Here is a 27838-nt window from a genome sequence, read left to right as displayed (position 1 = left end):
CCCGCCCTTGACAGAGTGTCCTGAGAGGCGCACAGCATCACTTCTCTGGCATTTGTGCCAAAAATGCATATCCTCAATCTAATACTGAGAAAACATCAGACAAATCCAAAGCGAGAAATGTCCTATAAAATAGCTGGCCAGTGTCCCAGCAACAAGGAAAGATGGGGGAACTGCCCCACATGGGAGGAGACAAGTGCCATGTTGGATTCTGAATGGGATCCTGGACTGGAAATACGGCATCAGTGGGACCCAGGGGGCAATGGCAGGGAGAGGTGCAGGACCCAGCTGGGACATCTGCTTTCGGGAATCTGCTTTAGTCCCCAGCGGCAATCAAAGATGCACCCCTCTGCCAACCACAGCAGTCTGTGATTAGATGTAAATGGAGGCTTCAGGATCAGAATGATCCAGCAACCTGGCTCTGTTTCTCTCTGATTTCCTTAATTACATCCTCTTCGGGGGCTGTCTTTGTTGTCAGGCTGCCTCCTTCCTGATAACCAAATAGTTCTTGAAGTTTCAGTTCCCATATCTGCTTGCCACTCTGGAGGAGAATGAGGGCTCTTCTGGTAGTTCTCTCCTTAAAGAACAAGAGCACGTTTCTTCCCCAGAAGTCTCCAAACTTATCCTCATATTTCACTGGGCTGAATTTGATTACAAGCCCATTCCTGAAGTAAACCTTGGGCCAGGAAATGCCATGCACAGGTTGGCAAATGCAATGGGATCACTGTCTGAAAAATCAGCTTCCCAACCCCCACTCAGGAGCTGCCGGCAAGGAGCTGAGCGTGGGTCAGCTTTCCCTGAAGCATGTGTAGACAGGCAGATATCTGAACAAAACTGGGGTGCTGTTAGGAAGGGGAGAATGGAAGCTGGGTAGGCAACAGTGTCCACAACTCCAAGCGTGTTCTCTTCTGTAATAATTGCCTTCCCTGGTGGAGTTTCCTGTGGACCCAGGAGTGTGCCTGCAGCAGGCACAGACTTTCTGTTTCTCCTGACGGCTGTATTTCTTACTCCCAGTGAGCCAAAGGGCACTTTCTCCTTTATACAGCAGGCTCTCAAGAGTTGATTTAGAACAAGCCAGATCAAATGTGGGGTCCCAGACAATGTCAGGTTTCTCTGTCCTGGAGAGAGGGATTCACAGTGGCAACCACCAGCTAGGAGATTTTTCAGGTCCCATGTCCCAAAGGAGGCTCCTCCAGGGCCTTCCAAGCCCCAGGATTCTGAGACCAAATAGTGCCCAAAGGCCTACATAATGAAACACCTACACCCAACACATAAGCAATCTTATTTTTGCTGCTTTGTATTGTTCTCCAACTACATTAGAATCTTCTCCAGGCCAGAGTCCAAGTCCCATCTTAATTATTCTTGGTTTTTGTTATATCTCCCCAGAAAAACCTGAAATGCTCTGAGGGATATGGACTGAAGAGGTGTTGAGAGGTAACTGTATACCTCTCACTTCTCAGGAACTGCCAGTTCCCTGGGCCTGGGCAGAATCAGGACCTGGGACAGACCTGCCTGCTGATGAGATGGCCCCAGACCATCTGCAAGCCAGATTTGGTGCTGCGGACAGTGTCGGAGGGGACAGTCTACAGGACAGCCAACAGCTTTCAAAAATTTTAACATGATCAATGGGTGACACTACTCAGGAGACTGTGTTAAGAATTCCGAATTGGGGCCGGGCAAGGTGGCTCATGCCTGTAATCCCAGCACTTTGGGAGGCCAAGGCAGGTGGATTGCTTGAGCCTAGGAGTTCGAGACCAGCCTGGGCAACATGGAGAAACCCCATCTCTATTAAAAATAGAAAAATTAGCTGGGTATGGTGGTGTGAGCCACTCAGGAGGCTGAGGGGGGAGGATCACCTGAGCCTGGGATTCAGAGGTTGCAGTGAGCTAATATTACGCCATTGCACGCCAGCCTGGGCCACAGAGTGAGACCCTTCCTCAAAAAAAAAAAAAAAAAAAAAAAAGAAGAAGAAGAAAGAAAAGAATTTGAATTGGTTACTAGGCATAGTACCTGGGTGATAAAATAATCTGTACAACAAACCCCTATGATACAAGTTTACCTGTATAACAAACCTGCACATACACCGTGAACCTAAAACAAAAGTTTACCAAAAAAAAAAAAAAAAAAGAAAAGAAAAGAAAAAGAAAAAAAATTTTAAGACCTAGGATCAGAAATCAGCTCCTTGGCCAGGCATAGTGGCTCATGCTTGAGCAAGGCAGGAGGATTGCTTGAGCCCAGGAATTTGAGACCAGCCTGGGCAATATTGTGTGACTTCGTCTCAAAAAAAAAAAAAGGAAAAAAATTATATATAAAATAAAGCATTCTGAGGCTTCATCCACTCCTCACTCCTCAGAGAAGTACTGAAGCTAGCTAGAGATTTCTGCAGGGTGTGGAATGGGGAGAAAGGCAGCATGACTGTGTGTCACATTTGTTTCTGACACCTTTTTGTAGGTTTGAAATGCTTTTAAATAAACATTTTTAAGTAATATATGTGACAAAAATTCAAACAGCAGCAAAGTACAGTGAAAAGTCCTCCTCTCATCCCCAGTGCCCTCCCACCCCAGGTAATCACAGTTACCAGGATTCAATGCACATCCAAACACAAACAAACACAAACCATGGTGTGTTTATTGCCCATGGAGCCTCTGTCTCAGGTCCCTGGGAATCAATGGGAGTTGTGGATCCCAGCACTTTGGGAGGCTGAGGCAGGAGGATCGCTTGAGCCCAGGAGTTTTTTGAGACCAGCTTGAACAACATAGTAAGACCCCATCTCTACAAAAAATTAAAAAATTAGCCAGGTGTGGTGGTCCACGCCTGTAGTCCCAGCTACGTGGGAGGCTGAGGCAGGAGGATCACTTGTGCCTGGGACATTGAGGCTGCAGTGAGCTGTGTTCACGCCACTGCATTCCAGCCTGGGTGACACAGCAAGATCCTGTCTCAAAAAAAGTCAAGGAGGCTGAGAGCCAGGAAGCCTCTGGCCAGCAGGTGAGCAGGCCCTTTCCTGCTGCTGTGCATTGTATTTAAAAGAGAAAAGACAGATACGTCTGATACTTCCGAAGGTGTTCTTCATACAGCAGGTTGCAACCTATTAATAGATCATAAAATCAGTTTAGTGTTTCATCATCATCATCATCATCATCATCATCATCAAAAACCACCACCAACAACAAAAAAACCCAGAACAGATAGCGTAAAGAGTGCATCCCTGCATTCCTGTATAGGGAGAAATACGGTTTTGTGGAACTTTGTTGCGATGTAAAGTGTACTTCTTAACATAAATACAGGGTTGAGGTTTTTGAAATAAAGTTTGAATAGGACGACCTTAAGCCACAGTGTAGACTTTCCATAGGCCAAAACCTGGATCACCAAGACAGTGTGCCCCAGGCTGCAGGCCACACTCCTGGGAGCCTCAGGCAACCTTGTGCAGGCCTGACTTCGAGACACTCTGAGGATGAGCTGGTTCCTGGGTAGCCTCCCCTCTACCTCTCCCCGCTTGCCCTCCCTCCCTCCTTCTGCTCCGGTCTCTCCACATCCCCTCCCCGAGTTGCTGCCTCCTCCTCCTCCTCCTCCCCGCCACCACTCCCCCTCTCTGAGTTACCTGCCCCGCCCCCTTCTCCTCCCCCTGCCCCTCTCCGCGTCCTTCCCGCCTTCCCCCTCCTCCTCTCCCCCTCTCCCCGTCTCCCCCTCTCCCCGCCCGCGCCGTCTGCTTCCCTCCCGGGCCCAGACGCGGCGCGGTCAGGGGGCGCTGACTCACAGGCTGAGTCAGCTGCAGGCGCGCTGCCAGGCGACGCAGCGGGCGGGTGGCCGGGCGCCGGCGGGCTCGCAGCCGGGCTGCTGGCAACGGTGCCGGCGGAGGTGGGGGCGTGGCGCGGGATGGGCAGCGCGGGCCCTGCCGTGGTACCGCCCGGCAGCGTCCACCCCGCCGCTGGGGCGCCCTGGAGGCTCCTGGCCCTCCGTGGGGCCGTGACACCGGCGCTGCGGGGCGCGGTGGCCTCGCCAGAGGCTGGGCACGGGAGGACGGCCTCCCCGGGTAAAGGACGGGGCCCTGGCTGGAAACGCGGGTCTGCTGGGAGCAGGGGACAGGAAGGAGACCCCGGCTCTCCCAGTCCTGCTGCCCCGGGCCTCCAGACGGCCAGACTCTCCCCGCACCGGCCTGGAGGGGGACGCACAGACCCCAGCTGGGAGGAGTGGCTGGCTGCGTAGATCCGTTTGGGCCGCCTGCCTGGAAAGGCCCAGGTCCGGCCTCGCCCTCCTCTTCACACTCTCCCCGGATCTCCAACCACCTTCACTCTCGCCCCCACCACCACCACCCCCAGCTCCTCCTGGCCGCCTGCGGTCCAGCTGAGGCCCGCCTCCTCCAGGAAGTCTTCCTGGAGAGCCTGTCCTGGGTTAGGGCCACCTGGGGCGACTTATTTCATGGCACCTTCGACCTTGCTCTCTGTTTTGTGTCTGGCTTCATCACCAAACTGAGCCCCTTGGGGGCAGTGACCGGGTCTTAGGTCTTAGTTGGCCCTTCGGCGCTAGGGCTGAGAAGACTTAGGCGGACAGGAGATGAGACTGTGTATTCGACGACACACTTTAGAGATCCAGCCCGGAACACAGCCATACCAGATTTTAAAAAAACCAACATAATATAGTATGTTAAAAATTATTGTAGGCCGGGAGCGATGGCCCACGCCTGTAATCCCAGCACTTCAGCAGGCTGAGGCGGAAAGATCACTTGAGCTCAGGAGTTTGAGACCAGCCTAGGCAACCAACATAGTGAGACTCCGTCTGTACAAAAATGAAAAAAATTAGCCGAGCGTGGTGGCCTGCACCTGTAGTCCCAGCTACCTCTGGAGGCTGAGGAGGGAGGACTCTTTGAGCCCCGGGAGGTCCAGGCTGCAGTGAGCTGTGATGGTGCCACTGTACTCCAGCCTGTAAGACAAAGGGAGAGACCCTGTCTCTAAAAAATAAAAAATAAATAGTATACACATATGGTGCTTATTTGAAATATACATATTGTGTATTTTTTACCTTCTCTATATATGCTATTATTTAAAGAAAACAATATGATTAGTTCACAGTGGCAATTAGTAATAATAGGACTAATAACAAATAATATGTGTGAGAAAAATATAAAAATAGTTTTATAATGTTTCTTCCTGTCCTGTGATTTAGCAATTTATTTTAACTCATTATTAGATACTTAAATTTTGTATCAAAATACATAAATGTAAGACTTTTAAAATGGTGAATGTAATATAATAGCAGTATTTAAACAGATATTACTAATATCTAATCAAAAATAACAATGACAGGCTGGGCGTGGTAGCTCATGTCTGTAATCCTAGCACTTTGGGAGGCCAAGGCGGGCCGATCACTTGAGGTCAGGAGTTTGAGACCAGCCTGGCCAACATGGTGAAACCCTGTCTCTACTAAAAAAACAAAAATTAGTTGCCCGTGGTGGCAGCCTGTAGTCCCAGCTACTCAGCAGGCTGAGGCAAGAGGATTGCTTGAACCTGGGAGGCGGAGGTTGCAGTGAGCCAAGATCACGCCACTGCACTCCAGCCTGGGCAAGAGTGAGACTCCGTCTACAAAAAAAAAAAAAAAAAAAAAAAGACATTTTGGTCCTATGATACAGTAGGATATTTTGAGTCTTTTTATTTCCTTGCCTGCAGCCTTTAGTAGGAAGTTCTTCCTTGATGTAGTGATGAAACTGAATATAGTTAAATGGAAAATCCTTTGACTTGCAGCTCTGCTCTTAGAGAGCCCTCAGTACACTGACTCCTGAGGTCAGTCCAACGTGATGGCCTCAAGCTGTTATCTCAACAAAAGCGTTTGAGAATGGAATACTTAGGATTGTACCTACAAGCAACAGCAGGGTTTTAGATTTGTAGGGATTCGTTTCCAGCTGTCCAAAGATGTCCATTCACTTTGCATCTGCAGGCTGGTTTCGGTAAACCAGCAGCTTGTCATCTTTTGCATCTATCATGTAGGATATCCATGGCTAAGATATCCATCCTTTTTGAACTTTTTTTTTTTTTTTTTTTTTTGAGATGGAGTCTTACTCTGTTGCCCTGGCTGGAGTACAGTGGCATGATCTCGGCTCACTGCAACCTCAACCTCCCAGGTTCAAGTGATCCTCCGGCCTCAGCCTCCCAAGTAGCTGGGAGTACAGGCATGTGCCACCACGCCTGGCTAATTTTTGTATTTTTAGTAGAGACGGGGTTCGCCATGTTGGCCAGGTTTGTCTCGAACTCCTGACCTCAGGTGATCCACCCGCCTCGGCCTCCCAAAGTGCTGGAATTATAGGTGTGAGCAACGGCGCCCAGCCCTTTTTGAACATTTCTGAGCACACTGGATGTCACTGTAAGTTAAACCTCTCTCTGTCTCTCTCCCTTTCTGTCTGTGTCTCTCTCAGGAAAAATAGTTTTAAAGCACAGAGATACTTTGAACTTGTGAAGTTGAAGTTGAATTCCAAATAAGTTACAGTTTTAGTAAAGAAGTGAGAAAGTCTTGTTTAAATTGGCTGTCCTTTTCTGGTGACATTTTGGTTTCGTTTCCAAAAAATGAGTCATTTTTCATTATATGAGCTTTGTCAGTACCTACCTATAACATCAACAACTCAGGGACAGTCAGTTCATGCTTTTCCAGAGCCTTATGGGCTCCTCAAAGATCATCAGGCAGTTTTGGAGGAACAACTTATAAATTTCAGTTTGACTGTTTAACCGTAATCTTTTTCTCTATTTTCATTCTTAATATATTTCCAAATTAGACAAGGACATTCTTCTTGTCCCATGCTTTGAAAATATGGTTGTATGGCAGGCTGCCTTTTTACCCTGGCAACAGTGACAGCCCTCGTGTAGGCACATGTCCAAAGGAGGCCATCTCCTTCCATTTCTGGAATGTGAAAAATCTCATTAAGTGCCTTTTCATGCTTTGAGGAAACTGAAAAGTAAATAAAAGCTTTCATTTTGAAAGCATCAATATCGCAGGGAAGCAAACTCCACCCCCTTTTACTGATGTGTACAAAATGTGCAGGACACTTCGTGGCTAACATTTTTAACTTTTCTTTGGTAAAACGTTCATAGACTGCATGGAATTTGCAAAAATTTACATTTGCACTGTCTGCCAAATAGGCAGACAGATGGGCAAAGTCATGTTTGTATTTGGACAAGATAGCATCAACATTCTTTTTTTTTTCTGCAGGTGAATTAAAATCTTCATAGAAATAAAAAGGATGATTTGAAACTCCATTTTTTCAAATCAAAGTATTTACAAGTTAGAAGAACTGTTTTTCATTGCCATGACTGGATGCACCACTTGGTTACTGTAGAAAGCATGATTGTTCGTGGGATCTGGCAGAATCCGCTGCATGTTGTAAAGGGCCAACACAGCTGCAACATTTCTCCCTTTGTTCACCCACGTGATATTTCAGTTACAGCCTGTAAATGAGGAAATGTGCCCCTACTCAGTTTCAAAAAACAATCAAAGGAGCAGCACAATCACACAAATTCATTTTTGTAGTATGAATTCATACTAGCTAATTCAGCAGCCACTATTTTCAATTGGTGTCTTTTGTGGAGACAAAAAGCTTTTTGGTTAATGTGGACATACTTGCCTATCTCACTGGGGACTTTTGAGGCAATCTCTACAGTCCCTTCTTCCACCATGCCCAATCCCGAATTCTCTCTGCTTATTGTGCAGTATCCCTTGTTTTGATTCTTTACCTCCCTCATCCAGTTGTCTGTGTCACTCCTCCTGTCATTAAAATAACATGGCCATTTGGGTCATGCTGGCATTGATATTTCAACACCATTTCCTCATTTTCATCACCTGAATGCTTAAGAAAACATGGCCCCAGTATTCACCATGCTAAAATTAAACTAGCAGTGTCTCAATACAAAGCACAACAATTAATCCGCAGGCAAAGTGGATGGTCACGTTCAAGATTATAGTGCACTTAAGTTACATCACAAGGAGTGACATAGTAATGGATGATCCACTATGGTGTACTACAAATCATGGTGGTTGTTCTCAGCAACAGAGACTAAGGAAGGTGATGTGTCCCTTTGGCACTAAAACCAGTGTTGCCTTCGGCCTCTGTTTCTGGGGTTGCCATGTGGGTTTTGTACCTTTCCCTTAATCTTCTGTATCAATCACTGAAAACCTCGACTTTTCTCTTCCCAAGGGAGAGTTTACTTCCTTTTAACTTTTTGGCTTCTGCTTTAGGACTTTTAGTGTTAAAAATGGTACAATCCCAGACAAATGGGATAGTTGATCATCTTCCGTTTATAGAATCAAGAAATAATGTCTCAATTTAAAAAGTCAATTGTATTTATAAATATTAGCAACAAACAATTGTAAGTTCAAAATTTTAAAATGCCACTTACAATAACATTTTTAAAACATGAAATAAGTAGAGATAAATTTAACAAAATATATTCAAGACCTATACCTGAAAACAATTAAACATTGGAGAGAGAAATTAACAAAGAGCTGAATAAATGTAGAGAAATACCATGCTAATAGATGAGAAGACTCAATATTAAGATGTCTTTTATTCCTAAATTGTTCTATAGATTCAACTCAATCCAAATCAAGATTTCACCAGGAATTTTTTTTTAGAAGTTGAGAAATTGGTTCTAAAATTTATATAGAAGTAGAAAGGACCTAGAATAGCCAAAACAATTTTGAAAAATAAGAACAAAGTTGGAGGACTTACACTACTTGATTTCATGACTTACTTGAATCTTGTAATAGCAATTAAGACATTATAATGTTGGCATAAGAATGAAAGATAGATTAACAGAACAAAATAGAGTCCAGAAGTAGATGTATGCATATATGGTCAATTGATTTCAACAAAGCACCAAAGCAATTCAATGGGAGAAAGGATAGTGTTTGCAAGAAATGGGACTGTGACAACTAGATCTCCATATATTTTAAAGAATGATTCTTGGCCCCTACCTCACACCATATACCAAAATTAACGAATTCCAAATGGGTCAGAGATGTAAATGTAAGAGTGAAAAACCATAAAGCTTCTAGAAGAAAACATAAGAGAAAGCCTTTGTGACCTTGAATAAGGCAGTGTTCTTTGGTAGGACACAAAAACATGAATCATAAAAGAAAACGTTGATAATTGGACTTCATCAAAATTACAAACATCTGTTCATTAAAAGACTGTTAAGTATAAAAGACAAGTCACAGACTGGGAGGAAATTTTTGCAAAATACTTAGCTGACAAAGGGCTTGTTACTAGGATACATACAAATTCTAAAAACTCAATTTAAAAAAGCCTCAAAAACAAAGAAACAAAAAACAGCCCAAAGACTTAAACAGGCACTTCACCAAAGAAGATATAAATAGCAAATTAGCACAGGAAAAGATGCTCAAAATCACCAGAGGAGAGGGAAATGAAAATTACAGCTACAATGAGATACCACTACACATCTATTAAGAAGGCTAAAAATTAAAAATTAAAATTAAAAAACAACCGACAACACCAAATGCTGGTGAGGATGCAGAGCAACAGGAACACTCAGACATTGCTTGGCGGGAATGCAAAATGCCACCACCACTCTGGAAAAGTTTGACTTTATTTTTTTTTCCCCAAAAGTAAACATGTACTCACCACATGACTCAGCAATTTTATTCCTAGATATTACCCAAGAGAAATGAAAACATATGCCCACACAAGGACCTGTACATAAATGTTCTAGCAGCTTAATTTAATAATAGCCAAGAACTGGCAAATGGATAACAGATTGTGGCACATCTATATAATGGAGCCCAGTCAGCAATAAAAAGAAATAAAGTACTGATAGAGACATCCACATGAATAAATCTCAAAAGCTTTATGCTGAGTGAAAGAAGGTAGTCTTAAAAAGCTGTGTACTGGTTGGGCACGGTGGCTCATGCCTATAATCCCAGCACTTTGGGAGGCTGAGGTGGGCGGATCACTTGAGGTCAGGAATTCAAGACTAGCCTGGCCAACATGGTGAAACTAAAAAATACAAAAATTAGCCAGGTGTGGTGGCATGTGCCTGTAACTCCAGCTACTCAGGAGGCTGAGGCAGGAGAATCACTTGAACCCAGGAGGTGGAGATTGCAGCGAGCTGAGATCACACCACTGCACTCCAGCCCGGGCAAGAGAGTGAGACTCCAACTCAAAAAAAAAAAGATATGTGCTGTAGGATTCCCTTTACTTTATATGCTATTCTAGAAAATGCAGATTATAGAGATAGAAATCCAATCAGTGGTTGCCAAGAGTTGGGGTGGAACACAGAATTTCTGAGGGTGATGAAAATGTGTATATCATGATGTGGTGGTGGATGAACTATAACATACATTTGTCAAAACAAGCAGAACTGTACATTTTTAAAGTGGGAGTTTCCCTGTATGTAAATTATACCACAATAACCTGACAACAACAAAAGAGAGAGACATTGGACTGCATCCATCCCACTCCACTTCTTACCAGGGAGCTCCCGGGAGCCTCTCTAGTGTCTGTCCTCCCTGCCCTGCCTGGGGTGGGCTGAGCAGCACAGCGTCCCTGCAGAGAGAATGGAGAATGGGCAATGCCCACACAGGGGAGTGACATGGGGTGAGAAGGAACCTTAGTCCCGTCAGTCCTGACCACCAGCCCATCTCTCATCACTGTTCGGCAGAGTGAGCTCAAGTTGGGTTTCTGGCATCTATTGGCAGAGCCAGGGCCAAAACACAAGAGGTGGGGAGTGTTGTACAGATTAGGGCTGACTGAATGATCAGCCCTAATCTGTACAACAGATCTGTGCAGTCTGAGCTTCCACACAGCAGCAGCTGTCCTTGACCCCTTCCCCTCCTAGTTGGCCCCTCCCTGACCTTCCCAGGCCTGTGGGAAGTCCTGTTAAGTCCCAGGCCATGTCCACTTTGTATAAAATACTTAAAAATAAGGCCAGGCACAGTGGCTCCCGCCTGTAATCTCAGCACTTTGGGAGGCTGAGGAGGGAGGATCACTTGAGGTCAGAAGTTCTAGAGCAACACAGCAAGACCTCCTCTCTTCTAAAAATTTTTAAAAATTAGCCGGGCGTGGTGGCACGGGCCTGTGATACCAGCCACTGAGGAGGCTGAAACAGAAGAATCGCTTGAGGCCAGGAGATCTAGGCTGCAGAGAGCTGTGATCCCGCCACTGCCCTCCAGCCTGGGTGACAGAGCCAGAGAGGCGCTGTTTCAAAATTTTTTTTAATTAAAAAATTAATAAAAGATTTAACGTGACCCTTATAACAGTCACCTGAGATGGACGCTGACCCCATTTTACAAATGTGGACATTGAGACGCAGGGAAGTTAAATCCCCCTGTCAGAAAAAGGCTAGCGGAGGTTTAAGGCCGTGTGAGCGTGACTCCAGAGCTCAGGGCTTTGGAACACCGCCTGCTCCGGTAGTTGTGGCTGGCCTTGCCCCACATACATTTGGTTCTATCTGCTTTGCTTGGGTCTTCGTCCATGCAGCGAATTCCTTAGCCACAGATGTCCCTCTGCTCTCTAACTCACAGCGAGCTCGCTGCCCAAAGTCCTGCTCCGGCTTCCTGGGTGGACCTGACCGCGTTCGGGCGCACGTGGGGTGACTCACACCTGGCTAGTAAAGCGGGTGGGGCCGCGCCTGTGAAGGGCGCCTGGCTCCTCCGTAGGAGCGGCGCGGCGCGGCGCCCCCGGCTGGAACCAGGTGTAACTGCAGAGACCCTGGGATCGCAGGAACGGCTGGCGGCAGGACCGTCCTTGCCTCGAGAAGGTGACGGGGTTTCCTGCGCTGCCGGCCGATGAGGCGGCGGTGACTCAGTCCGCCGTGCAGAGCCCCCGTCGGCCGACAGGCGTGCAGAGCTCTGCAGAGGACCCTTCCGCCCTCTGGGCAGCCTCCCAAGCCGTGGCACTCCCAAGCCGTGGCACCCCCAATCCCCAGCACTGGGCACTTGGGAGCACTGCAGCCGCTCTGGGTCGTACCGGTGCCAGTGCTTTGGGCGCCTGGGCTGGTTTGGACATGGGTGCCCCAGGCAGAGTCCATTATGCAGGTCAGAATCAATGTGTGGAGCCTGCATAGACTTGCCCTGGAGCGGCTGCCTGTGCTGGGGTGGGGAGGAGTGGAGGGCGAGAAGTTGGTGGGGAAGGGAAGCGGCGCCAAAAGAATACCCACAACATCTTGCGCCTGGAAGGCAAAGCAGAGGGCAGTGATCTCTGCAGACTTGCGGGGGCGACGCCTGGAGCAAACAGGGACGTACAAGCTGGTGCCTTCTGTGGTTGTGCATGAGGTCTTCATGCTTCCTGCCTGAGTTCCCAGAAGCTTGTCTCTTGCTTTTCTAGGCAGCTGCCACAGCCTGTCACAAACAGCTCCTGGTTCTCCACTTCTCATAGTCTCAATTTCAAAATCCATTGCCTCACCCTCCACCTCCTCTCCACCTCCACCCCTCCTAGCACCTCCCAACTGCTTGTGTTCTGTGTCTCCCCATTGTCTCCCAACCTGGGGTGGGGTTGGGGGGATGTCTTTCCTCCTGTCTGCTCTTTGATGTCCAGCTGAAGTGTCACCTCCTACAGGCAGCCTCCTTTGGCTATGCCAGCTTGTACTGATTGCCCTCTCCTCTGAATTCTCTAAGCATTTCCTATGTGTACCTGCCCCTGGGCAAGGTGGGCCTGCCTTGTTAGAGTGTTAGAGTTTTACCCCGTTCCTCTAGGAGGGCCTGGTACCACCACAGCCCAGCATGGTGTGGTGCCTCAGCAGGAGGCATCTGGTTACAATCAACACAAGCTGTTCCAGCCAATTTAAAGAAATTTCAGGAGGAATAGGGTTTTAGGAGGGCATGGGGACCCTCCTGCACCCGAAGCCAGGATGTGCCACCAATCATAAGGAAGCAGGGGCCTCCTTCCACTGCTCCCTGGGACTCTCCAGGTGTCCGTGGCCTCAGCCTCCCTCTGCACACCTGCATCTTCCTTCTCATCAGCTTCCTCTGCTTTAAGCATAAACATGGATGCCCAGGACCTGGCCTCAATCTTCCGAGTCTGGTACTTACGGCGTACTGACAGTGTGAGACCCTACTCCTCTGATTGATCCCCTGGGTTGGTGACTTCCCTGTGCAATCAACGGAAGTCAGCGAGGCAGGGTCACATGCCCCGTTTAGAGGTGCAGACTTTGAGAAGGAACGTGGGCAAGTCTTCCCAGGAACAGGTAGGGCAGGGAGGAAAGGGGGGCATCTCTGGTGCAGCCCGGTTCGGAGCAGGAAGATGCTTAATAAATGCTGATAGACTGCAGGACACAGGCAAAGGTGCTGAGCTGGACCATTTATTTCTGCCCTTCTCCCTTCTGACACCCCAGCCAGGAAATTGCTGCAGCCTTTCTGGAATCCGGTTCATTTTTCTTACTGATCCACAAAAGGGGCCAAATGGAAGCAGCAAGACCTGAGTTCAAATTAAATCTGCCAACTACCAGCTCAGTGAATCTGGGCGAGTAACGCAAAACTTGAGTGTCCTTACCTGAAAAATAGAGGTTAGAGGGATGCTATGTGCAGTTGTGTGTGTGTGTTGAGGGTGGGGGTTGCGGGGTGACTTGTGAGCAATTGGAGGTGAGGGTGGAGCCCAGTGCCCAGCACCCATGCACTGGGGGCCCAAAAAGGAGCATCTTCTCATGATTTTATGTATCAGAAATTGGGATGGCATGTCATTGGGACAGTGTCTTTTTTCTTGTATGGTGGCACATAAATACGTGCTTCTTATAATGGCATTTTAGATTTGATGAAATATGGAATATTACCTGTTGTGCTGATCTTGGGCAAACTATAATATCTCTGGGTAAAAATGTCTCCATCTGAAAAACAGGGACAACGTTCCTCCCTCAGCCAGCCACTATGGGGCTAAAATGAGACCACATCTGTCAAAGGTTTTGCCCTCACCTCCCTCCCTGCTGGACGGCATCCTTGGTGGGCAGAGGTGGGCTTCCAGCAGACCAAGCCGTGCTGAGCTAGGACCAGGAGTGCTAGTGCCACTGTTTGTCTATGGAGAGGGAGGCCTCAGTGCTGAGGGCCAAGCAAATATTTGTGGTTATGGATTAACTCGAACTCCAGTCTGTCATGGCGGCAGGACGGCGAACTTGCAATATCTCCACGACCCGACTCTGTGAGTCCCCCTCCAGGCAGGTCTATGAGGGGTGTGGAGGGAGGGCTGCCCCCGGGAGAAGAGAGCTAGGTGGTGATGAGGGCTGAATCCTCCAGCCAGGGTGCTCGACAAGTCTGAGCTTGGGGTAAAAGGACACAAGGCCCTCCACAGGCCAGGCCTGGCAGCCACAGTCCCAGGTCCCTTTGCCATGTGCCTCCCTCTTTCCAGGCCAAGGGTCCCCAGGGCCCAGGGCCATTCCAACAGACAGTTTGGAGCCCAGGACCCTCCATTCTCCCCACCCCACTTCCACCTTTGGGGGTGTCGGATTTGAACAAATCTCAGAAGCGGTCTCAGAGGGAGTCAGCAAGAATGGAGAGCAGGGTCCAGCAGGGTGTGCAGAGGGCCACGTGGCCTATCCACTGGGAAGGGCTCCTTGATCTCTGGCCACCAGGGCTATCTCTGTGGCCTTTTGGGGCACCCAGTGGTTTGGAGCAGGGGTTGAGTTTCCAGGCCTAAAACCACACAGTCCTGGCCTTGAGTCCTGGCTCTGTGAGTAATGCGTGAATGTAAATATGGATACCCAGGACCTTGCCTCAATCTTCCGAGTCTGGTGCCTGCAGTGTACTGATGGTGTGAGACCCTACTCCTGGAGGATGGGGGACAGAATCTGATCGATCCCCTGGGTTGGTGACTTCCCCATGCAATCAACGGAGGCCAGCGAGGGTTGGATTTTTAATAAACCACTTAACTCCTCCGAGTCTCAGTTTCCCCCTCTATGAAATGGGGTTGACAGCATTAATAGCTACCTCTTGGGTGGTTGTGAGCCTTAACTAAAGTCGTAATATCTTATGTTTACTGAGCATGAGCTATGTGCTAAGCCTGTTTTGAGAGCTTTATGTGGACTAACTCCTTTAATTCTCACAACACCCTTTAAGGCAGAAATACAACACGTTATTCCATCCATTTTACAAATGAGGAAACTGAGGCATGGAGCAGTTAAGCATCTTGCCCAACATTGCCGTCCAGTAAGTGCTGCAGCTGGAATTTGCACCGTGCAGTCTGGCTTCATGGCTTGCCCTCTGAATCCTGTAAAAATTGTTTGAAAGACACCATGAGTGTCCAATCAACGTTAGCTAATATTCTCAGCCCAGTCATCAGACCGGCAGAGGCAGCCACCCCACTGTCCCCAGGGAGGACACAAACATCCTGGTGCCCTCTCCACCGCATTCTGGAGCTGCTTTCTAGGCAGGCAGTGTGACCTCAGCCCCACGTAGAGCGGGCAGCCAAGGCCTTCTGAGGGTGGCTATGTGTCTAGCGAACAAGGACCCTCAATCCCAGCTTCTGCCCTGACAGCCAGCACATAGGGACAGCCCTTTCATTCCGCTTCCACCTGGGAGTGCAGGCAGAGCAGCAGCGGGGGTAGGCACTGCCTGGAGCTCAGAAGTCCTCCTCAGACAGGTGCCAGCGCCTCCGGAATGTGGCGGCTCACAAGCCTCCTGCTGTTCGTGGCCACCTGGGGAATTTCCGGCACACCAGCTCCTCTTGGTAAGGCCACCCCACCCCTACCCCAGGACCCTTGTGGCCTCTACAAGGCCCTGGTGGGCATCTGCCCAGGCCTTCACAGTTTTCACCATCTCTCTCAGCCCTGGGTGAGGTGAGGGGCAGATGGGAATGACAGGAATCAACTGACAAGTCCCAGGTAGGCCAGCTGCCAGAGTGCCACACAGGGGCTGCCAGGGCAGGCACGCGTGATGGCAGGGAGCCCCGCGATGACCTCCTAAAGCTCCCTCCTCCACACGGGGATGGTCACAGAGTCCCCTGGGCCTTCCCTCTCCACCCACTCACTCCCTCAACTGTGAAGACCCCAGGCCCAGGCTACCACCCACACTATCCAGCACAGCCTCCCCTACTCAAATGCACACCGACCTCATGGCTGCCCTGCCCCAACCCCTTTCCTGGTCTCCACAGCCAACGGGAGGAGGCCATGATTCTTGGGGAGGTCTACAGGACACGTGGGCCCCTAGAGCCACACCAGGCTGTTGGTTTCATTTGTGCCTTTATTGAGCTGTTTATCTGCCTGGGACCTGCACCCCCAGCCTTTCCCGAGGTGTCCTCAGCTCAGGCATACCCTCCTCTAGGATGCCTTTCCCTCCATCCCTTCTTGCTCACACCTCCAACTTGATCCCTCCCTCCTAACTGTGCCCTGCACCCAAGACAGACACTTCGGGGAGCCCAGGAGATGCTTGGGGGACCCTTCCTGGGTGATAGGTCTGTCTATCCTCCAGGTGTCCGTGCCCAAGGGGAGAAGCATGGGGAATACTTGGTTGGGGGAGGAGAGGAAGACTCGGGGGATGTGTCAAGATGGGGCTGCACATGGTGTACTGGCGGAACAGTGAGACAATTTAACCTGGCAGCCTTTACAGCAGCAGCCAGGGCTTGAATGCTTCTCTCTGGGCCAGGGACTGTATTGGATGTTTTACATGACAGTCTCATCCCCATGTTTTTGGATGAGTAAATTGAACCGTAGAAAGGTAAAGACACTGGCTCAAGGTCACACAGAGGTCGGGGTGGGGTTCACAGGGAGGCCTGTCCATCTCAGAGCAAGGCTTCGTCCTCCAACTGCCATCTGCTTCCTGGGGAGGAAAAGAGCAGAGGACCCCTGCACCAAGCCATGACCTAGAATTAGAATGAGTCTTGAAGGGGTGGAGACAAGACCTTCCCAGGCTCTCCCAGCTCTGCTTCCTCAGACCCCCTCATGGCCCCAGCCCCTCTTAGGCCCCTCCACCAAGGTGAGCTCCCCCTCCCTCCAAAACCAGACTCAGTGTTCTCCAGCAGCGAGCGTGCCCACCAGGTGCTGCGGATCCGCAAACGTGCCAACTCCTTCCTGGAGGAACTCCGTCCCAGCAGCCTGGAGCGGGAGTGCATAGAGGAGATCTGTGACTTCGAGGAGGCCAAGGAAATTTTCCAAAATGTGGATGACACAGTAAGGCCACCATGGGTCCAGAGGATGAGGCTCAGGGGTGAGCTGGTGACCAGCAGGGGCCTGGAGGAGCAGGTGGGGACTCAATGCTGAGGCCCTCTTAGGAGTTGTGGGGATGGCTGAGTGGAGCGATTAGGATGCTGGCCCTATGGTGTCGGCCAGGCACATGTGACTGCAAGAAACAGAATTCAGGAAGAAGCTCCAGGAAAGAGTGTGGGGCGACCCTAGGTGGGGACTGAGCACCACTGAGCACCATTGCCTCCCCTTCCCATCTCACAAAGAGGGGACCCAAAGACCATCCTGCTTCCACCCATGCCTCTGCTGATCAGGGTGTGTGTGTGACCGAGACTCACTTCTCTCCACATAAAATCGCTCACTCTGTGCCTCATATCAAAGGGAGAAAATCTGGTTGTTCAGGGGGTCGGAAGACAGGGTCTGTGTCCTATTTGTCTAAGGGTCAGAGTCCTTTGGAGCCCCCAGAGTCCTGTGGAGGTGGCCCTAGGTAGTAGGGTGAGCTTGGTAACGGGGCTGGCTTCCTGAGACAAGGCTCAGACCCGCTCTGTCCCTGGCGATCGCTTCAGCCACTAGGATCTGAAGATTGTGCATGGCCTGGGCCCCATTCCAAGGCATCCAGGGATGCTTTCCAGTAGAGGCTTTCAGGGCAGGAGACCCTCTGGCCTGCACCCTCTCTCGCCCTCAGCCTCCACCTCCTTGACTGGACCTCCATCTGCTCCCCTCCATCCCCACTACCTCTTTCCCCAACAGCCTCCCTGGCAGACACCACAGTGACTTTCTGCAGGCACATATCTGATCACATCAAGTCCCCACCGTGCTCCCACCTCACCCATGGTCTCTCAGCCCCAGCAGGCCTTGGCTGGCCTCTCTGATGGAGCGGGCATCAGGCACAGGCCGTGGGTCTCAACGTGGGCTGGGTGGTCCCGGACCAGCAGCAGCAGGCCCCGCAGCAGCAACCCTGGTACCTGGTTAGGAACGCAGACCCTCTGCCCCCATCCTCCCAACTCTGAAGAACACTGGCTTAGGGAAAGGCGAGATGCTCAGGGGTCCCCCAAAGCCCTCAGGCAGAGGGAGTGATGGGACTGGAAGGAGGCCGGGTGACTTGGTGAGGGATTCGGGTCCCTTGCATGGCAGAGGCTGCTGTGGGAGCGGACAGTCGAGAGCGCAGCACTGCAGCTGCATGGGGAGAGGGTGTTGCTCCAGGGACGTGGGATGGAGGCTGGGCGCGGGCGGGTGGCGCTGGAAGGCGGGGGAGGGGCAGGGAGCACCAGCTCCTAGCAGCCAACGACCATCGGGCGTAGATCCCTGTTTGTCTGGAAGCCCTCCCCTCCCCTGCCCGCTCACCGGCTGCCCTGCCCCACCCGGGCGCGCCCCCTCCGCCCACAGGCTGCAGGCGCCTGAAGCTGCCCGCTCTCTCCGCAGCTGGCCTTCTGGTCCAAGCACGTCGGTGAGTGCGTTCTAGATCCCCGGCTGGACTACCGGCGCCCGCGCCCCTCGGGGTCTCTGGCCGCTGACCCCCTACCCCGCCTTGTGTCGCAGACGGTGACCAGTGCTTGGTCTTGCCCTTGGAGCACCCGTGCGCCAGCCCGTGCTGCGGGCACGGCACGTGCATCGACGGCATCGGCAGCTTCAGCTGCGACTGCCGCAGCGGCTGGGAGGGCCGCTTCTGCCAGCGCGGTGAGGGGGAGAGGGGGGCGCGGTCGGGCGGCGGGGCGGGGCTGGGGCAGGGTTGGGGGCGCGGCACCAGCGCCAGCTGCCCGCGCCCTCCCCTGCCGGCAGAGGTGAGCTTCCTCAATTGCTCGCTGGACAACGGCGGCTGCACGCATTACTGCCTAGAGGAGGTGGGCTGGCGGCGCTGTAGCTGTGCGCCTGGCTACAAGCTGGGGGACGACCTCCTGCAGTGTCAGCCCGCAGGTGAGAAGCCCCCAATACATCGCCCAGGAATCACGCTGGGTGCTCGTGGGCGGGGTGGGCAGGCGCGGCGCGGGGGGACTCAGGAGGGTTTCTAGGGAGGGAGCGAGGAACAGAGTTGAGCCTTGGGACAGCGGCAGACGCGCCCCAACACCGGGGCCACTGTTAGCGCAGTCAGCCCGGGAGCTGGGCGCGCCCTCCGCTTTCCCTGCTTCCTTTCTTCCTGGCGTCCCCGCCTTCCTCCGGGCGCCCCTGCGCACCTGGGGCCACCTCCCGGAGCGCGAGCCCAGTGGTGGCTCCGCTCCCCAGTCTGAGCGTATCTGGGGCCAGGCGTGCAGCGTCCTCCTCCATGTAGCCTGGCTGCGTTTATTTTCTCTGACGTTGTCCGGCGTGCATCGCATTTCCCTCTTTACCCCCTTGCTTCCTTGAGGAGAGAACAGAATCCTGATTCTGCCTTCTTCTATATTTTCCTTTTTATGCATTGTAATCAAATTTATACATGCATGAAACTTTAAAAATCAGAGTTTTACAACTCTTACATTTCAGCATGCTGTTCCTTGGCATGGGTCCTTTTATCATTCATTTTAATTAAAAGGTGGACCCTTTTAATGTGGAAATTCCTATCTTCTGCCTCTAGGGTCATTTGTTACTTATTTCTTCTACAATCTCCCCTTTACTTCCTCTGTTTTCTCTATCTGGACCTCCCATTATTCAGACCTCTTTCCTCTAGTTTTATTGTCTCTTCTATTTCCCATCTCTTTGACTTTGTGTTTTCTTTCAGGGAACTTTCTTTTATCTTTTTTCTTTTCTTTTCTTTTTTTTTTTTTTTTTTGAGATGGAGTTTCACTCTTGTTGTCCCAGCCTGGAGTGCAATGACGTGATCTCGGCTCACCACAGCCTCCGCCTCCTGGATTCAAGCGATTCTCCTGCCTCAGCCTCCCGAGTAGCTGGGATTACAGGCATGCGCCACCATGCCCAGCTAATTTTGTATTTTTAGTAGAGAAGAGGTTTCTGCATGTTGGTCAAGCTGATCTTGAACTCCTGACCTAGGTGATACACCTGCCTTGGCCTCCTAAAGTGCTGGGATTACAGGCGTGAGCCACCGCGCCCAGCCTCTTTCAGGGAACTTTCTACAACTGTATAATTCAATTCTTCTGCAGAAAAAAATTTTTGGCCAGGCTCAGTAGCTCAGACCTATAATTCCAGCACTTTGAGAGGCTGAGGTGGGAGGATTGCTTGAGCTTGGGAGTTTGAGACTAGCCTGGGCAACACAGTGAGACCCCGTCTCTATTTTTAAAAAAAGTAAAAAAAGATTTAAAAATTTAACTTTTTATTTTGAAATAATTAGATATTTCCAGGAAGCTGCAAAGAAATGCCTGGTGGGCCTGTTGGCCTGTGGGTTTCCTGCAAGGCCGTGGGAAGGCCCTGTCATTGGCAGAACCCCAGATCGTGAGGGCTTTCCTTTTAGGCTGCTTTCTAAGAGGACTCCTCCAAGCCCTTGGAGGATGGAAGACGCTCACCCATGGTGTTCGGCCCCTCGGAGCAGGGTGGGGCAGGGGAGCTGGTGCCTGTGCAGGCCGTGGACATTTGCGTGACTCCCTGTGGTCAGCTAAGAGCACCACTCCTTCCTGAGGCGGGGCCTGGAGTCCCTAGTCAGAGTCTCTGGTTCACCTTCTGCAGGCAGGGAGAGGAGAGTCAAGCCAGTGAGGAGGGCTTTCGCAGTTTCTCTTACAAACTCTCAATATGCCCTCCCACTAGCATTGCCTTCCTGGAAGCCCCACAGCCTCCTATGGTTCCGTGGTCCAGTCCTTCAGCTTCTGGGCGCCCCCATCACGGGCTGAGATTTTTGCTTTCCAGTCTGCCAAGTCAGTTACTGCGTCCATCCATCTGCTGTCAGCTTCTGGAATTGTGTTGCTGTTGTGCCCTTTCCATTCTCTTGTTATTATGCAGCTCCCCTGCTGACGACGTCCCATTGCTCTTTAAAGTCTAGATATCTGGACTTGGCATTCAAGGCCCATTTTGAGCAGAGTCGGGCCGACCTTCCAGCCCTCAGTTCTCCATGGTGTATGCACTCTCTTCTTGGCAGGGAGGCCTCACAAACATGCCATGCCTACTGTAGGAGCTCTCCAAGAATGCTCACCTCCTTCTCCCTATAATTCCTTTCCTCTGTGAGGAGCTCAGCAGCATCCCAGCATGAGACCTTACTAATCCCAGGGATCGCCCCCAATAGCCCTGGGGTACAATGAGCCTTTAAGAAGTTTAACCACCTACGTAAGGAGACACAGCCAGTGGGCGATGCTGCCTGGCCTGACTCTTGCCATTGGGCAGTACTGTTTGTTGACTGACTGACTGACTGAAGGGGGTTTGTAATTTGCATCTCACGGATTACCCCCAACAGCCCTGGGGTACAATGAGCCTTCAAGAAGTTTAACGACCTATGTAAGGACACACAGCCAGGGGGGTGATGCTGCCTGGTCTGACTCTCGCCATTCGGTGGCACTGTTTGTTGACTGACTGACTGACTGCCTGGAGGGGGTTTATAGCTAATATTAATGGAGTGGTCTAAGTATCATTGGTTCCTTGAACCCTGCACTGTGGCAAAGTGGCCTGCAGGCAGGAGGAGGACCAAGACAGGAGGGCAGTCTCAGGAGGAGTGCCTGGTAGGCCCCTCACCACCTCTGCCTACCTCAGTGAAGTTCCCTTGTGGGAGGCCCTGGAAGCGGATGGAGAAGAAGCGCAGTCACCTGAAACGAGACACAGAAGACCAAGAAGACCAAGTAGATCCGCGGCTCATTGATGGGAAGATGACCAGGCGGGGAGACAGCCCCTGGCAGGTGGGAGGCGAGGCAGCACTGGCTGCTCACGCGCTGGGTCCGGGGTCACGGAGCCCATCCTGGCAGCTGTGCTCAGGGTGCAGAAACCAGGAGGGAAACACTGCCATTGCTTTTGGGGGATGATAAAGGTGGGGGATGCTTCAGGGAAAGATGGACGCAACCTGAGGGGAGAGGAGCAGCCAGGCTGGGTGAGGGGAGGGGCACGGGGGCATGGAGGGGTCTGCAGGAGGGAGGGTTACAGTTTCTAAAAAGAGCTGGAAAGACACTGCTCTGCTGGCGGGATTTTAGGCAGAAGCCCTGCTGATGGGAGAGGGCTAGGAGGGAGGGCTGGGCCTGAGTACCCCTCCAGCCTCCACATGGGAACTGACACTTACTGCGTTCCCCTCTCTGCCAGGCATGGGGGAGATAGGAACCAACGAGTGGGGGTATTGGCCCTGGGGACTCAGACTCTGTGAGGGTCAGGACCCCAAAGACCCGGCAGCCCAGTGGGACCAGAGCCAGGACGGCCCTTCAAGACAGGGGCTGAGGGAGGCCCAAGGGGAACATCCAGGCAGCCTGGGGGCCACAAAGTCTTCCTGGAAGACACAAGGCCTGGCCAAGCCTCTAAGGATGAGAGGAGCTTGCTGGGCGATGTTGGGTGTGGCTGAGGGTGACTGGAACAGTACGAACAGTACAGGAACAGCATGGGCAAAGTCAGGAAGACACCCTGAGACAGGCTAACACTGTAAAATGGGCAAAAATAGAAAATGCCAGAAAGGGCCTAAGCCTATGCCCATGTGACCAGGGAACCCAGGAAAGTGCATATGAAACCCAGGTGCCCCGGACTGGAGGCTGTCAGGAGGCAGCCCTGTGATGTCCTCGTCCCACCCCATTCCAGGTGGTTCTGCTGGACTCAAAGAAGAAGCTGGCCTGTGGGGCAGTGCTCATCCACCCCTCCTGGGTGCTGACAGCGGCCCACTGCATGGATGAGTCCAAGAAGCTCCTTGTCAGGCTGGGTATGGGCTGGAGCCAGGCAGAAGGGGGCTGCCAGAGGCCTGGGTAGGGGGACCAGGCAGGCTGTTCAGGTTTGGGGGACCCCGCTCCCCAGGTGCTTAAGCAAGAGGCTTCTTGAGCTCCACAGAAGGTGTTTGCAGGGAAGAGGCCTGCATGCCCCCACCCTGCTCACCCCTGTACACCTAGTATTTTGCAGCAGGGGGTTCTCTGGTGCCCTCTTCGAATCTGGACACAGGTTCCTGCACACACATGTTTGTGAGTGAGGGGCTACACAGACCCTCACCTCTCCAATCCCACTCATGTGGAGCAGGGTCTGTGTGGGCCTCAGCACCCTTGGGTGCAGAGACCAGCAAGGCCTGGCCTCAGGGCTGTGCCTCCCACAGACCGACGGGGATGGAGCTGTACAGAGGGAGCCCTAGCGTCTGCCAAAGCCACAAGCTGCTTCCCTAGCAGGCTGGGGGCACCTATGCATTGGCCCCGATCTATGGCAATTTCTGGAGGGCGGTCTGGCTCAACTCTTTATGCCAAAAAGAAGAAAAAACATATTGAGAAAGACCAAATTCACATTTCCTACAGCATAATCTATGGCCAGTGGCCCCCCGTGGGGCTTGGCTTAGAATTCCCAGGTGCTCTTCCCCGGGAACCATCAGTCTGGACTGAGAGGACCTTCTCTCTCAGGTGGGATCCGGCCCTGTCCTCCCTGGCAGTGCCGTGTTCTGAGGGTCCTCCTCTCTGGGTCTCACTGCCCCTGGGGTCTCTCCAGCTACCTTTGCTCCACATACCTTTGTGGCTCTGGTCTGTGTCTGGGGTTTCCAGGGGTCTCAGGCTTCCCTGCTGCCCATTCCTTCTCTGGTTTCACGGATCCATGACTCCTGAAAACCAATCAGCATCCTGCCCCTTTGGGATTGACACCCGTTGGCCACTCCTTCTGGCAGGAAAAGTCACCGTTGATAGGGTTCCATGGCATAGACAGGTGGCTCCGCAACAGTGCCTGGGACGTGTGGATGCACAGTCTCCGGGTGGACCTTCTTCAGGCCCTCTGCCCAGGCCTGCAGCGGCACAGCAGTGGGTGGGCCTCGGGAAAGTGCCACTGGGGAGAGGCTCCCCGCAGCCCACTCTGACTGTGCCCTCTGCCCTGCAGGAGAGTATGACCTGCGGCGCTGGGAGAAGTGGGAGCTGGACCTGGACATCGAGGAGGTCTTCGTCCACCCCAACTACAGCAAGAGCACCACCGACAATGACATCGCGCTGCTGCGCCTGGCCCAGCCCGCCACCCTCTCGCAGACCATAGTGCCCATCTGCCTCCCGGACAGCGGCCTTGCAGAGCGCGAGCTCAATCAGGCCGGCCAGGAGACCCTTGTGACGGGCTGGGGCTACCACAGCAGCCGAGAGAAGGAGGCCAAGAGAAACCGCACCTTCGTCCTCAACTTCATCAAGATTCCCGTGGTCCCGCACAATGAGTGCAGCGAGGTCATGAGCAACATGGTGTCTGAGAACATGCTGTGTGCGGGCATCCTCGGGGACCGGCAGGACGCCTGCGAGGGCGACAGTGGGGGGCCCATGGTCGCCTCCTTCCACGGCACCTGGTTCTTGGTGGGCCTGGTGAGCTGGGGTGAGGGCTGTGGGCTCCTTCACAACTACGGCGTTTACACCAAAGTCAGCCGCTACCTCGACTGGGTCCACGGGCACATCAGAGCCAAGGAAGCCCCCCGGAAGAGCTGGGCACCTTAGCGACCCTCCCTGCGGGGCTGGGCTTTTGCGTGGCAATGGATGGGACATTAAAGGGACATGTAACAAGCACACCGGCCTGTTCTGTCTGTCCTTCCATCCCTCTTCTGGGCTTTTCTGGAGGGAAGTAACATTTGCTGAGCACCTATTGTATGTCACATGCCTTATGAATAGAATCTTAACTCCTAGAGCAACTCTGTGGGGTGGGGAGGAGCAGATCCAAGTTTTGCGGGGTCTAAAGCTGTGTGTGTTGAGGGGGATACTCTGTTTATGAAAAAGAATAAAAAACACAACCATGAAGCTACTAGAGCCTTTTCCAGGGCTTTGAGAAGAGCCTGTGCAAGCCGGGGATGCTGAAGGTGAGGCTTGACCAGCTTTCCAGCAAGCCCAGCTATGAGGTAGACATGTTTAGCTCATATCACAGAGGAGGAAACTGAGGGGTCTGAAAGGTTTGCATGGTGGAACCAGGATTCAAATCTAGGTCTGACTCCAAAACCCAGGTGCTTTTTTCTGTTCTCCACTGTCCTGGAGGACAGCTGTTTCGACTGCTCGGTGTGGAGGCCACCATTAGCTCTGTAGGGAAGCAGCCAGAGACCCAGACAGTGTTGGTTCAGCCCGGAATGAGCTCACAGTGTCGCGGGGGAAACTGTTTAAGAACAATGTTACGTAAGCCACCGTGCCCGGCCCCGGAGAGCTTTTAAAAACACTGATGTGGCCAGGCGCGGTGGCTCAAGCCTGTAATCCCAGCACTTTGGGAGGCCGAGGCGGGCGGATCACGAGGTCAGGAGATCAAGACCATCCTGGCTAACACGGTGAAACCCCGTCTCTACTAAAAATACAAAAGATTAGCCAGGCGTGGTGGTGGGCGCCTGTGGTCCCAGCTACTCGGAAGGCTGAGGCAGGAGAATGGCGTGAACCTGGGAGGCGGAGCTTGCAGTGAGCCGAGATTGTGCCACTGCACTCCAGCCTGGGCGACAGAGTGAGACTCCGTCTCAAAAATAAATAAATAAATAAATAAAAATAAAATAAATAAATAAAAATAAAAACACTGATGTCCAGTCCCACCCCCAGAGATGCTAATTTAACTGATTGTGCCAGGGGAGTGGGGACCCAGACATTGATATTTTTACAACTCTCCATTTCATTTCAATGTGTTCACTGGGGTTTAAAGCGACTGGGCTAGGCCAGGTGCCGTGGCTCATACTGGTAATCCTGGTGCTTTAGGAAGCTGAGGCAGGAGGATTGCTTGAGCCCAGGAGTTCGAGGCCAGCCTGGGCAACATAGGGAGAACTTGTCTCTATTTAAAATAATAATAAATAAATAAAAATAAATTAATAAAAATGGACCAAATGGTCTTTAAGGGCCTTTCTTCTCAGGTAAACTCTAGTTCTAAGACTCTCCAGGCCAACGAGGATAAAGCCAATTATCTAAGAAAGCACAGCACAGCTCAGTCCATAGTAAAATAAAGGAGGACTTGATCTGTGGCCACAGCTGCGGCCAGACCAGAGAGGATACCAGGACCCACGGAGTTAGTTATCTGTGTGTGGCCACAAGAAAAGAGACCTGCCTGAGCTGGGGCCTGTGGGATTCTCCTCCTTACTGACCTGGGGGAGGAGTAGGTGGGGCTGCCTGGAAACGGGAGCAAACCACGCCCGGGGCTGGAAGCACCTGCCGAATGGCACAGGGCCAGTGCCCACCACAGTCTCAGTGGAGGTGACGGACTGAGAGAATGACAGAGGGCTGGAAGTCTTCGCCTCTGCTGAAGATTCCCGGGTGGGCTGCTGTCAGGATGGTGACCCTGCATGGCCTAGAGCACCTCTGGCATGACGGTGTGGGGAGATCCCCCGACCTGCTGCCTGGGGAAACCAGGGAAAATTAGAAAAGCAAACAAACATTTCAAGTCCTGGAAATGGCCCTGAGGGCAAACAAAACAAGAACAAAAATACAACTTTTAAACCAACAGAAGAAAACTTGATGTGCCCAACAGAAAGCAAAGGAGAGGAATGAAAATAAGCGAGAAGCACGTATAAATCAATTGCATTTCTTTACACGAACACGAACATGTGGAAACCCAGGTTAAAAGCACAACAGCACCCCAGTCACTTTAAGGAAAGAAAGTACTTCAATATACATTTAGCGAAACATGTACCAGATCTGTGTGACAAAATTCACAAAATACCAGGAATGTCCATTCTCCCAAAATTGATCTACAGATGTCATGTAATTCCTATCAAAATCCCAGTATGTCTTTTTGTGGACATAAACAAGGTACTATACGTGTGTGTATGTGTGTAAAGGACCTCAAATGACTAGAATGTTTTGGAAAAAAGAATTAGAGAAATCGCTCCACCCAGTGTCATGGCTTGTTGAATAGCTACAGTCATCAAGACTACGTGGTGCTCATGGAGGAAGAGACACACGGATGGAACGAAATGGAGACTCTGGAGTGAGACCCACACAGCTACAGCCTTTTGATTTTTGACAAAGATATAAAAGCAATTCAGTGGAGGAAGGAGAGGCTTTTCAACAAAGGGTGCTGGCACAGTGGGGCCTCAATAGGCAAAAAAGTGAACCTCAACCTATATCTCTCACCTCATACAAAAATTAACTCAGCATGGAACTTAGGCCGGGTGCAGTGGCTCACACCCATAATCCCAGCACTTTGGGAGGCTGAGGAGGGTGGATCCCCTGAGGTCAGGAGTTTCGAGACCAGCTGGCCAACATGAAGAAACCCTGTCTCTACTAAAAATACAAAAATTAGCTGGGCGTGGTGGCACACGCCTGTAATCCCAGCTACTCAGGAGGCTGAGGCAGGAGAATTGCTTGAACCCAGGAGGTGGAGGTTGCAGTGAGCCAAGATGGCCATTGCATTCTAGCCTGGGCGACAGAGTGGGACTCCATCTCAAAAAAAAAAAGAGAATGGAACTTAGATGTAATGTAAAACTGTGAAACAAAACAAAAGAAAGTACAGTTGATGGAAACTGTGAAATAAGATGGAAATAATAACAATACATGTAATTAGATTAAGCTTACCGATTTAAAAAGATAAATCTAAGAATTAAAAAACCAATGAGACAATATATTGATTAGAGACAACTTAAAAAGCACCAAAAGACTGAAAATAAAGAATGCTAGAAATTCCATGCAACTTTGAATGAAAAGAAAGCTAAGATAAGTGATTCCAGTAACGAATACAATGGAAATTAAGAAAAAAATACCATAAAGAACAATGATGGACATTATATACAGAAAAAATCACTCACATGTAAAGATCTAATT

The 27838-nt window shown here is 51.2% G+C and overlaps 1 protein-coding gene and 1 long non-coding RNA gene across 8 annotated transcripts; one reads left to right on the top strand and one right to left on the bottom strand.

Moving 5' to 3' along the window:
• Positions 1-7302: 7302 nt before the first annotated feature.
• LOC134737751 (uncharacterized) lies at positions 7303-12050 on the bottom strand. The gene is made up of 3 exons (XR_010122964.1): positions 11430-12050; positions 10463-10537; positions 7303-7424 (listed from the first exon to the last, which is right to left on the bottom strand). It is a non-coding gene; the product is annotated as an uncharacterized LOC134737751 (long non-coding RNA).
• Positions 12051-13847: 1797 nt separating this feature from the next.
• Positions 13848-24631, top strand: PROC (protein C, inactivator of coagulation factors Va and VIIIa). Of its 7 annotated transcripts, none has more exons than XM_063647323.1 (9): positions 13848-14119; positions 15553-15643; positions 16950-17081; positions 18516-18540; positions 18633-18770; positions 18873-19007; positions 21696-21838; positions 22716-22833; positions 23973-24631. In XM_063647323.1, the coding sequence occupies exons 1-9, from the start codon at positions 13863-13865 to the stop codon at positions 24560-24562; spliced, it is 1629 nt and encodes a 542-aa protein (XP_063503393.1). In that variant the 5' UTR covers positions 13848-13862; the 3' UTR covers positions 24563-24631. The 7 variants fall into 7 exon arrangements, with proteins under 7 accessions (XP_063503393.1, XP_054333135.2, XP_054333134.1 ...); XM_054477159.2 differs by having other exon boundaries at positions 13996-14119; positions 16915-17081; XM_054477158.2 differs by having other exon boundaries at positions 14053-14119; positions 15557-15643; positions 16915-17081.
• The last annotated feature ends 3207 nt before the right edge of the window (positions 24632-27838 follow it).

This window comes from Pongo pygmaeus, chromosome 11 (genome assembly GCF_028885625.2).
Source record: "Pongo pygmaeus isolate AG05252 chromosome 11, NHGRI_mPonPyg2-v2.0_pri, whole genome shotgun sequence".
In the NCBI taxonomy this organism is placed as follows: Eukaryota; Metazoa; Chordata; class Mammalia; order Primates; family Hominidae; genus Pongo; species Pongo pygmaeus.
Note: the sequence above shows the minus strand (reverse complement) of the source record. Positions and strands in the feature narration are given on the sequence as shown.

Bases quoted from the DNA above. Each gene is read 5' to 3' on its own strand.
- PROC (XM_054477160.2), top strand. From the start codon at position 13,863: ATGAGACCACATCTGTCAAAGGTTTTGCCCTCACCTCCCTCCCTGCTG. The intron at 15,644-16,949 runs GTAAGGCCACCC...CGTGCCCACCAG, and splicing joins CGGCACACCAGCTCCTCTTG to GTGCTGCGGATCCGCAAACG. The intron at 21,839-22,715 runs GTGGGAGGCGAG...ACCCCATTCCAG, and splicing joins GGGGAGACAGCCCCTGGCAG to GTGGTTCTGCTGGACTCAAA.